Below are 11,289 nucleotides of genomic sequence, written 5' to 3'. Positions count from 1 at the left end.
GAAACAGTTGCCTCAACCTGGTCATGAACTGCAGGGTAGCTCAGGGGTTTATGTCTCTGGCAGTGGAACCGCAGGCTGAGAGTTTGAATCCCCCATGGGGCCTTTGATGATCCAGAGGGTCCCTTCCAGCTCTGCCGCTCTAAGAGGATCGCCCAGGTGCTTGTTCTTCCGAGCAGAAGGTACAATTTGAAGGGCCGCTTTATCTGTGTCTTTAGCTTTCTGTTCCCCAAAGCCAGTGAATTTCCTAGCCTCAGGAGAACCTCCTGCCTGATGCTTTTCCTTATTTGTAACCTCCTCCTGGATGTTGTTCCTCTGGAACATCAGCACCTCCCTAAAAGGCCACAGCTGGGTCAGGCCTATGCCTCGATGGCTCAGGAGCAAAGGAAGGGAACGGTCCTTCCCGGCCCCGGATTCCCTTCCGTTCTCATAACTGTCTAAACAAAGAGATGGTTTTGGAAATCATGTAAGGCTTACTATAGCTCTCTGTTTGGCATTCTTCTCCCTGTATATGTGAAGACCACTAGCATCTGCGGCAGAGAGATGCTTGCTAACCCCAGCCAAATATTATTGTCCTCGTCCCTTCTATTTTCCCCAAGACTAGATAGGAATCAACTGGCTAGATAGCTCAGTGATTTAGGTATCAGACTGCAGAGCCAAAGGTAGAGAGTTCAATTCCCCACTTTGCCTCTGGGGAGAAGAGCCAGCCTGTGTGGCCTTGGGCAAGCTGCACAATCCAGGATTTCACACATACACACATACGCACAGAGGGAGGGAGGGAGGGAGGGAGGGAGGGAGAGGACTGATGCAACTTGGATGAGTTGATCCTGTTTCTCCATTCTGTCCTCAATATGCCGGAAGTGCTTTTTTAGGCTATAGGCTCCTGCGATTTTAGAAAGTATGCTCCTAACATTTTAAAACGAGTATCATTTGATTTAAATTCTGCTTTCAACATAGGCTTTCGTTTTTTAAAACGTACTTTTGTTTGGAACCTCTCAATGTTGTAAAGAATTTTGGATGGCAATAATACCTGCAGTTTTTCGCAAGATGCAGGACTGGATTTCTGCTTAACCATTTCTGCCTATGGTTTTGCCATAGCTCTTCAGACTTCTGTATGTTCTTAACAACTTCTAAGTAGTTTCGTGCTAATGGAACGTAGAACAATGTAGATAAATAAAATTTGTAAGAATAGGGAAGCTGGTGTTGCCTGAAATCACTGCAACAATGAAGAAACTTATATCTTATCCCCAGAGGAATCTTGATAGGATTGGAAATGGTTATCTGGTTTCATTCTAGAATTAACCTTTTCAGAGATAAATGCCGCTTGTAATGAGTACAGGGTTCTGATTCTTCCTAAAGTTCTATAGAGAGGTGTTCAGGCCTTGGGCTTTCTGACTTGCCACCTCTGCCACCTGCGGCAACTATTTTACCAAGCAGACTGGTCCTGAAAACGTGCATGGCTCTATTTTTAGCACATGTACAGATTTTCAAGAAGCCTCAAATGCCACAGGATGCCTGAAATCCAAGCGTGGTCCCTGAACTGTGCATTTTTCTTTTCTATGTTTGTAGGAACAGAAGGGTCACTCATATGCACCCCAAAGCCAACAATTCCAACTCTTCCACTGCAAGGGGGATAAAATGTGGGGTCTTTTCTTTGGGGAAAAAAAGGGCTGACAGGTATGATAAGAGAGGGAAAGGTTAGGGTGAAAAAAAGGCTGACGGGTGAACACAGGAAACCCTTTGTGACAGAACTGTCCCGCCATGCCCAGAGTTCTGCCTCATAGGTAGCTTCTCCCATCAGAAAGAAAGGCAGGAGACATCACACGTCCGCTGGGCATTGCCCTGACCAGAGAACACCCAGCTCTGACCTTGATGGAAAATGTCAGTCCCTTGCCCAGGACCCATTGAGTACAATATAGAGCAACCCCACAAAAAGCATTTTCCATGGCACTGCCCTACTCCTTTGCTGCGTTTGGGGAGGACTTCAGACAATGAAGTCCTCAACCCAACCCCGAGCCCCACCCAATGCCCCATTATATTTCTTCAGCCCTCTGTTTTCTTCTCATAGAAAATCAGAGGAGGAAAAGCCCTGAACAGACCCTAAAGGTCTTCAGACTGCTGGGGAAAGGTGCTCTCCAATTGGAAATGGCCCTACTAATTGTAACACCGCTATCGTGTTTCAGGGAACTGAAGGAACAAGACTGGAATGGAAGAGTACGTGCTTATTTATTCTGTAATGAGTAGATTTCTCGTGGGGTGGGCTTGACACTGAAATGAAAAAAACACTCCATCTTCTAGCATTGCTCTCGGTAAAGGGCTTGGCCACCTTCAGGGTTCTCCAACATCGAGGCTCTCCTTACAGACCCATTTTTTCAGTTCATGGCAGTTGGCGTTGTTCCAGTTAGGTCCGCTCAAGGAAGGTACGATGGACGTGCAGTCTTTCTCCAGTTCTCCGCTGGCCTCCGAGTGACTGGGACGGCCATCAGACCAGTACCTAGCAGGGCAGAAAAGGTTCACATGATACATGAAGAAGAGTGAAGAGGGAGCCCTGAAGAACTCAAAGTGAGTCCTAAAGGAAATCTAGGAGAACAGAAGTGGAAGGTAAGGATTCCAGTTTTAGAAGGCGTGCAGTAAATCCACTTCAGAGCTTTAGTATAAACTCCACAGGAGCTCTCCGTGGTCCTGAATCCTGTCTTCGACATATGTTTGGCAACGCGGAAACTCCTGCTCTACTCCTGTAAACTTCAGAGTAGAGCTGGGATATTTACAGCTGAGCCAATTGGACCCTCCCGCCAGAACCAGGCCGTCCACTTACCGCATACAGTATGTACTGCCATCATCATTCATGCTGTGTCAATCATGGAAGTAACCCAGCTGAAGCTCCCCCCACTTCCCAGTGCTGCTGACCAATCTGGTGAGGGGGCGGGATGATGTGTTTCCCTGCTCAGCTGCTGAGTGGTCAGTAGCACAAGGAGGCAGGGAAGCCACAGAAGGACCAATTCTGCGATCGGCGAGGCACAAACTGCAACAGGCTCCACGTGCCACGCCGGAAGTAATGAGTGGATGGGCCAGTTCTTGGGGCTGAGGGTCCAATCAGCCCAGCCACCTCTGGTGGCAATATTCGTATTCGTCTCCCCTGGGAGATAAATACCAATATCCCATCCCTATTTCAGAGTAAAATCCAGAGCAGGTTCATCACTGCTGTGTAATTAGTCACCACTGAAGAATAAGCAGTACCTCCTGGGATACAGGTGGGGGGGGGGGAGACTGCATTTGAATGTTCTCCTATACACAGAGAAGAGGGGGAGAGGGAAAAAGAGAGAACTTCCTTGAGTTGGAGTGAGATACCACAACATAAATAAAAAAGAACATTTATCCATTTGGAGGACAGCTAATGTCATCCCTATCTACATTTGTATTAACAGAAGTATAATCTTCAAATCCCATGAGGTGCTAGTCCCCCTCTATTCAGCACTGGCTAGGCCTCACCTTGAGTATCGTGTCCAGTTCTGGACACTGCACTTGAGGAGTATTTCTCCATGTGGAGGATCTAAAGGTCAAACTAGATAGGGATTGGAGATTCCCTTTAATGGACTGGTTTTTATCCTGCAGTAGGATTTCTTCGAAGAAGCAGACCTCATCCATCAGACCTGTACATTAAGTCAATGATAATCTTTCAGCTGGGCAACAAAACTAGTATGCTAAAGGCAAGGTGTCTGAGTGAAGCAAAGCGTGTGATATGAGAGACATTTCTGTTTGATCCCTTCTGTAAAGAATGGGACCAGCATCTGTTTGACCCTAGGTTTGCACCACGTTGTGAGGGAAAGGATAGAGATATACATATTCAGAGCGCGACTCTGTTGACTCACTCTACGGTTAAACTGGAGCCATCCGTCCACCGCCAGTTCCCTTCTTCATCTTCATCTGAAAGGCCAATCCAGGCGGGGAAATGCAGGTGAGCATTTATGTATTTCTGAAGAACAGAAGGAACAGATCATAGAATCACAGCATTGGAATGGGGCTTCTAAGGCCATCGAGTCCAACCCTCTGCTCGGGGCACAAATCCATGTCAAAGCAGACTGGGCAGAGGACAATCCAATTTTCTCTTGAAAGGCCTCCAGCGCTGGAGTTTTTCATCTCCTCTCCCTGAGGTCATGGGCTCCATCGCCATACTGCTCTAACGGTTAAGAAACCGGAGAACCGGGACAGGGGCTGGGCCGCAGGACTGGGAGCACTGAGCCAGAGCAGGAATGCATTGTTCAGGAATCCAGGAGCAGAAACCAGAGCAGGAACAGCCCAAAGACCCAATGCTGCTGAGCCAGCTTCTGGGAGGGAGAATGCCCTTCCTTAAGTAGGACTTCCCTCTGGGCTCCCAGGTGGACCTCATGAGAGCCCCAGCAGCTGCTGCCCTGGCAGGGCTTGATCCTGCAAACACTGGGCTCTTCCTGGGACCAAAGAGGTCCCAATCCTGCAGCTGCCAGGGCGGTGGTGCAGAGGAATCTATGCCACTACCCAGATCCTGACAATTACCCTGAGGGTCTGCTAGGCTTGATGAGAAGAAGAGTGGTCAATATGACCAGATAGGCGGGGTATAAATAAATAAATAAATAAATAAATAAATAAATAAATAAATAAATAAATAAATAAATAAATAAATAAATAAATAAATAAATAAATAAATAAATAAGCAACAAGCTCCAAATCTCCATATTGGAAGTACAGTAGGACACACACACCCCGTATCTCTTCCAAACCCCCCCCCCAGATACTGAAAATGCAGATGATAGCAAACACTATTATACTGTAATAGCAAACACTACACATCACATTGTCTCCGGCTCCTTCTAGTGGCTAATACTGGTAACTTCACCTTTCAAAATATATATTTATGGGATTTTTCTTTTAATATTTTAAATATTTTCAGACCCTAGATCCCTAGATAAGTGAATTATCTTTGGGTAGTGTGGGCGGCATATAAATTAAATAAATAAATAAGTGAATTAGCAGATACTGATCCCACAGATAAGGGGGTCCCTATTGTACAAACAAGTCCTTTGAAACACAGAGTTGTCTCTACACGGCTGCAGGAGAATCACCTTAACAAGGGCCGAATTCCTCTTCTCTTTCTCTATTTCATTTTGTGTGTGTTTTAAGATCACAAGTCCCTTTAGTAGGCAGAAAGCAGACAGCCCTTCCAGACAGGCCTGCGGCCTTTGCCTCTAAAGCTCGCCCATAAAACTACACAGTTTGATCACAAAGTCTCCCAAGAGATCTGTTGTCTCAAAAGCTTGCAGAGACATATTTCTGCCTTCTTCACTGGCCCAGTTGTAGTGATGATGGTGAAAGAGTTTCTTTCAGGAACTCTTCTTGTTTCACTTCTAATCATCTAACTGATGAATCTCTCATGAGCTGCTGCACTGCCAATGGTTGCTTTGGAACACAATTTGCAAATGAAGGTGTTTACTACTGCAAATAACCCCGTTACTATTTTTTTTCATAGGCATCTGAGAAGCAGCCACAGCAGCACATTAAAATATATATTTAAATGTTTGTGCTGACATTTGGAAAGTACAGATGGAAAGGGAAACGTGTGCCCTGGAGAGGAAGGAAGAGTTTCTCAAGGAAAATATCAAGAGAAAAAGTTTTTTTAAAGAAAAACTATATAAAACCTGCTCTTCATCACTTAGAATGGAGGCTAAGTGGGCATCTCTTGACATGCAGAAGTTCTCAGCATCATACCAGTTCTTCTGCCCCTTTGAAATATAGTAAAGGCTTCTCCCAAAGAGCTGCCAGTCACCTGAAGATCGGGCTCCTTTCCTGAAGAGGGATTCTAAGGAGGAAGGAGTCCAAAGGGAAATGGGTAAGAAAGAGAAGGTGTCAGATTAGGACTATAGAGAGGAGGCTTCCAATCTTTGTTGAGTGGCACAGGGTGAATCCCTTTCCCAGCCTAATATTATACACCTCAGAAGAGACAAATGAGGTGGCAGCTTTGCATTTCAAAAGTGGTAAAACCTTAGTGCTCCAGTGATGTGTCCAATCAACACAGTGACAAAGCCCAAAGTTTCAGTAATTATGATCTGTTAGCAAGGATGTTCCAGCAGTTTCTCTCAGAAGCTTTGAAGATGATGGTAACTTTTAGGAGATGCCCAAGTACCTGGGCACAGAAGGCCAACAAAATACAAATTGGCCTGCTGTGAAGTCAGGTTTCTCTGTGTAAATTCACATGAATTGGCCACACATGGAAAGAGGAGAAGTCTTGTTTATTGCTTGTCTCCTGAAACCCTCCTCATTTTCAGGAGACAAGGCTACAGGAGAATCACCTTAACAAGCTGTAAACAAGGGCCGAGTGGCAATTTCCTCTTCTCATTCTCTGTTTCATTTTGTATGTGTCTAGGTGCCATGCTGCAACAGTGTGGCACCAAACTTCTTTTAAAAGAAATGAAAAATAATTATTCACACAGATCCAGCCTTCCTGGTGATTTAGCACTGCCACAGCCACCCCTTGCCACCACCGTCGTGTCAAACATCAGCATCCTTGCACATACTCTTCTGCATTGGTTCAAGTGATCACACTGCCTGAGCTGATGTGAATGGATTGACTGTCAAAAAAAGAGAGAAACCCCCACAATGACAGAGAAAACAACAGATGAGGCAGTGGAGCCTGGACTTACTGTACTTCTATTTGCTTGTACATCATCTGCTCAATGGGGAAAAAAAGCTAATCAGACGGACCCAGTCCTGTCACATTTCCTGCATTATATGCCAAATATCATCTTCATCATCATTTCAAAACTGCACAGCTGGAAGGGACCCTGACCATCCAGTCCAGCCCCTGTTAAGGAGGCACCATGGGGGGATTGAACTCCCAACCCCTGGCTCTACAGCCAAAGACCTCAACCAATAAGCTATCCAGTGGTTTCAATGCGGCTGCACCCTCCAACAGTTGCTGCTGGTTTTAAGCTGATGGAAGTGCCTCCCAGAAGCAGGGGCAAACTCCTCCTAAGAACATTATGTGGATAAACTGGAAACTCACGATATAGCACTTTCCGCTGGTTGAAGGCCCTTTCAGCTTCTTCTAGGTACTCTGGCAACCTCTCTACTTCTTCTGCTACCTTCATGGCTGAAAACAGGATCAGGAATTGATATTGGGCTCAGAACTGCTTTGATCCCTTTGGCAGGCAAAAGAACAGATCAAGTGGAATGTATGGTTTTTTTGGGGGGGGGGGTTGGAGATTCTGAAAACCACCTTAGAAGAGTCAAAGAAAGAATCTCTCCCTTTCTTCCAAGGTCTGCTTCCTGGAAGGAGGGAGAGCAAAGGCTGAGTTGATGCCTCCCCAAAGGTACATGGTTTAAGGTCACATCTGGCCATGGCCCCCCCTCCCTCGCCTTCCCCCACCAAGGAAGGATGGGGGGAGTGAGTGCGTGCATGACAGGAGACTGGGCTCTGCTCACCCACGGTGGATGGGCCCACAGCCCTTCAGCTCAACGCTGGAGCAGAGCGCTCCTGTTCCTCAACGTGTGGCTGCCCTACAGGGCTAAATTCTTTTCTTCCCCTTACGGTGAGGTTTCCCAGGCGTGCGGATTGCAAATTTGCTGCCTTTGATTTCGAGGCCGGCTGACTCAGAGCTAAACAGGGCTTTCCTTGGGGAGCTTGCTGTGCAAATGGAGCACAACAGTGGTTGTGAACCAGCGAGAAATAAAGAATTCTTTTCCTTCCACTTACGATTTAAGTAGTTCAGCTTCGGGTCCCTCAGCCCCGCGGCCATGGTGATCCTCAGCCTTCTCATGGGCTCGTCAAGAGGGTTCTTCTTTTCCGCAGCCAATGAAGAGTCTAAAGTTATTCAGAAAGGAGAGGCGCGAAGAGGGGATCATAGACTCCGAGAATGAATGAGTCGGAAAGGACCCTTAAGGCCATCCAGTCCAACCCCCCTGGCTCAAAGCAGGGATCCAAATCAAAGCAGATCTGACAGAGGGTGGCCCAATTTTCTCTGAAATGCCTCCAGTGTTGGAATGATCACCACCTCCCGAGGTCGTGGGTTCCATTGTTGTACTGCTCTAACAGTTAAGAAGTTCCCCCCACCCCCACTATTCAGCCTAAATCTAGCTTCCTATTGCTTGAGCCCTCTGTACATCCCAGTTGCCCAGGGTTATGCTCTTCTAAATCAACCCCTCAGTGACAGAGGACTTACTGCCATGCTGAGGGAGAGACACTTGGGCCTCAGTCCAACTGCTTGGAGCAACAAGACTGGATTTTTGAAGCGAGTGCTGAAAAGTGAGTCCACACTTAGGGGAATCCCATGGACTCAGTGGTTCTACTGTAGCCGGCAGCAATATTTTGAGTTGTTTTAATTTCAGTTGCCATTTAGTAACATAATGGGTTTAATTATGGGTATGATCAAATTTATCCCGCTGTTTGATCTGCTCTGGGAATGGGTCGGTTCACTTCTTTTCCCCGCAATCACACAACATAATTGCTGGCATGAACCCTGAGCAGTCCTACCCACACCATTTTAGGTTCCTATTTTCTTGGTGTGGTAGAGTTCGCTCCCTTTTGGTTATTTTCCAAAATGTGTGACCACTGGAAATGAACCAAAGTGGAAGCTGTGGCTTTAAATTTGCCCTTTTCTGTCGATTTCCTATATTGTGAAGTGGCTTAAGAAGACTGTCCGCTTCATGATATTGGGAAATGAAACACTTCATTGCTTTGCTCCATGGAGGGCCAGAGGAAGTCAAAGGTTTTTTTTCCCCTAATTGTATTAAGACAATGCTGATGCGCTGCATCACTTTGAAAAATCAAGAGCAAAAGTGACAGGCACCATTGTGTCCCATCCACCCAGCCCTGAATCAGCCTCACGTGGTCCTTTAATGCAGGGGATGGGGGTGTCACTACTTCTACCTGCAAAGCCACCCCCTCCCTCCACCCTATGGCTGTATCCAAACCCTATCCATGGATGTTTGGCGAGGGCAGGTGGCCACGTGCGATCCGTTCCTTCAATGACCCACTCATGAGCCCTGTCTTGACCTTGTGGGGGAGGGGGCTACACCGCTGGTTAGGTGGAGCCACCCCTTGGCAACCTTCCACTTCCAAAACATGGAACCCAAGGGGAGTAGAACCAGCGTGGACCGTGGCCATCAGTGATAGATCAGTGGGCAGCGGCGGGACCTTGTCGCGCATCTTGGTGACAAAGAAGGTTTACATGAAGAGCTGATGTCACAATTTATGTTACACATGCACTCTGAGTTTTAACATCCGTGGATGGGACATGCTGCTAGTCCTCATGGCAGCAAATCAGTCATTCATAGAAGGGCCATAATGGGCATGCCCACAGAATTGACACGTGAAGCTCAAGGATCTGTGACTTCCCTTCTCCTGTTTGGTAAAGGTGGAGAGGAAGTGGCTGGTCCACCCTTCTGGGCTCCAAAGCGTACATGGGAAATGTTGCCCCCTTCCCTCACTCACTACACGAGGGATGCTCCTTTTGCCCCCCCCCCCGACCTTTCAAAGAGCAGCATGTAAGGGGAAAAGGCCAACAGGGAGGCTGACTCAGTAGCCCCTTGGGGTGGGGGTGGGGGGGCTGCGCCAGCGCTCAGAGATATACTCACAGAGGTAGGCTGTTGCAATTAAGACGATGAGGCAGACAAAAGCAAAAGTCCCCAAAAAACACCACATGACGCCGGGAGGAATGATATCCGAAAGCTGGACCCGTTTACGTTCCGCGGCAGCTACAGGTGGCTTGCCCTTTTTCTTGTCAGCCGTGGGCGTGGGAGGAGCGGATTTACCTTTTGGTCCTGCCTTGGGAGCCATGGCTGGAAGGAGGAGGAGGAGGAGACATGTTTAGTCTTGAGAAAAGAAGACTGAGGGGTGATCAGAGAGCACTTTTCAAAGACTTGAAAAGCTGTCACACAGAGGAGGGGCAGGATCTGTTCTCAATCATCTCAGAGTGCAGAACACATAATACTGGGCTCAAGTACAAGAAGCCGGATTTACGTTGAATATCGGGGAAAACTTCCTAACTGTTAGAGCAGTACGACAACGGAACCCTAAGATGTACCCGAATGGAGCCCCTCCTCCCCTTTGTGACTCACGCAGCGACATGAGCCACAAAGAGGCGAAGAGGGTACATTCGGCTGCATCTTACATCTGGGGGATCCAAAAAATCAAGGCCTTTGCAATGAAAATGGGACCCCAGGGCATCTCAAAAGCAGCAGACTTTTGCGCAAATGAAGCTCAGAAACATCTTAAGCTACACAAAGTTGGAAGAAAGGAGATGTTTCAAACAAGGTTGCCATGCTTGTCCACGGCAGCAAAACCAACTTAGAGTCTCCTGGCATCTCTAAGATGAATGGGTTTGACAAGTTAGATTTCACAAGAACTTGCTCATGTTAAACTGCTTCTTGGCTGTTTTTGAATAAAAGCCATTCCTCAGGGAAGATATGTTTTTGTGTGTGCGTGTACGCATATATGTCTTTGGGCATGAGCCGGTGTGATCTAGTGGAAAGAGTTGCAGGTTCAAATCCCTGCTTTGTCATGGAAGCTCCCTGAGGTGAGAGTTGGGTCGGGGGATAGGGATGGTGGGCTGCACCTTGAACATCTCAGAAATCTCAAAAACCTTGTCAGCGTTGCCACAGCTTCAAAGTGACATGATGACATGCACACCACACACGCATGTGAGGAGTTCCTTCCCATATATCCTCATTGGCACCCTTCACATCAAGCCCAGTCAACATAGATAGTAAACCAATCAAAGCAGAAACACTGTCCCATCATTTTCTCTTCCAGGCCAAAGATGTTCCTAGTCTTGGGAAGAATCATGGAATCATAGAATTGTCGTAGGGTTGGAAGAGACCTTCAGATCTCGGAAAAGACCAAGCTGGTCACAATCTGGGCCGATGGCCACAGGGCTAAGAAATGCATTATTCGAGGCTACTGTGAGCTGTGCTTACTTGGAAGAATCATGTCTTTCTACCTTTGTTGCTGGTCTTTGTTTCTTCTCTAAAAGCCTACCTGGAGGTGGACACCTCAGATGCCACACAAGCTCGTGTGTAGTTCCCTCTCCTAGTGCAATCAACAGCTTCTCCGATACCTCCCAAGGTTATTTTTCTAACATAAAAGATCTCAACACCTACTGGGCTCAAGGATAAAACGGCTTATGGAACGAAAGAATCTCAGCCCCCCCAGAATGGAAGGTGGAGGTTCCCATGAATCTGGACACATCTACCAAAGAGGAACACTTGGTGCAACGAAATCAAGGCGATGGCCACCCATTGCCATACCTTCTCGTTCGGGGGTTC

At 47.1% G+C, this 11,289-nt stretch overlaps 1 protein-coding gene and 1 long non-coding RNA gene across 2 annotated transcripts; both read right to left on the bottom strand.

The window, feature by feature from the left end:
• Window positions 1-216: 216 nt before the first annotated feature.
• LOC144583281 (uncharacterized) lies at window positions 217-4,806 on the bottom strand. The gene is made up of 2 exons (XR_013536998.1): window positions 3,867-4,806; window positions 217-2,491 (listed from the first exon to the last, which is right to left on the bottom strand). It is a non-coding gene; the product is annotated as an uncharacterized LOC144583281 (long non-coding RNA).
• A 719-nt stretch (window positions 4,807-5,525) lies between these two features.
• On the bottom strand, window positions 5,526-10,172 carry LOC110079838 (uncharacterized). The gene is made up of 4 exons (XM_078376650.1): window positions 9,601-10,172; window positions 7,721-7,828; window positions 7,031-7,117; window positions 5,526-5,827 (listed from the first exon to the last, which is right to left on the bottom strand). The coding sequence occupies exons 1-4, from the start codon at window positions 9,800-9,802 to the stop codon at window positions 5,526-5,528; spliced, it is 699 nt and encodes a 232-aa protein (XP_078232776.1). The 5' UTR covers window positions 9,803-10,172.
• Window positions 10,173-11,289: the final 1,117 nt, after the last annotated feature.

Source organism: Pogona vitticeps, chromosome 5, assembly GCF_051106095.1.
Source record: "Pogona vitticeps strain Pit_001003342236 chromosome 5, PviZW2.1, whole genome shotgun sequence".
Classification (NCBI taxonomy): domain Eukaryota; kingdom Metazoa; phylum Chordata; class Lepidosauria; order Squamata; family Agamidae; genus Pogona; species Pogona vitticeps.
The sequence above is the reverse complement of the archived record's forward strand: the minus strand, read 5'-3'. Positions and strand labels throughout refer to the sequence as shown.

Bases quoted from the DNA above. Each gene is read 5' to 3' on its own strand.
- LOC110079838 (XM_078376650.1), bottom strand. From the start codon at position 9,802: ATGGCTCCCAAGGCAGGACCAAAAGGTAAATCCGCTCCTCCCACGCCC. The intron at 7,829-9,600 runs GTGAGTATATCT...GAATAACTTTAG, and splicing joins AATTGCAACAGCCTACCTCT to ACTCTTCATTGGCTGCGGAA. The intron at 5,828-7,030 runs GTGAGTTTCCAG...CTTCCTCCTTAG, and splicing joins CCAGCGGAAAGTGCTATATC to AATCCCTCTTCAGGAAAGGA.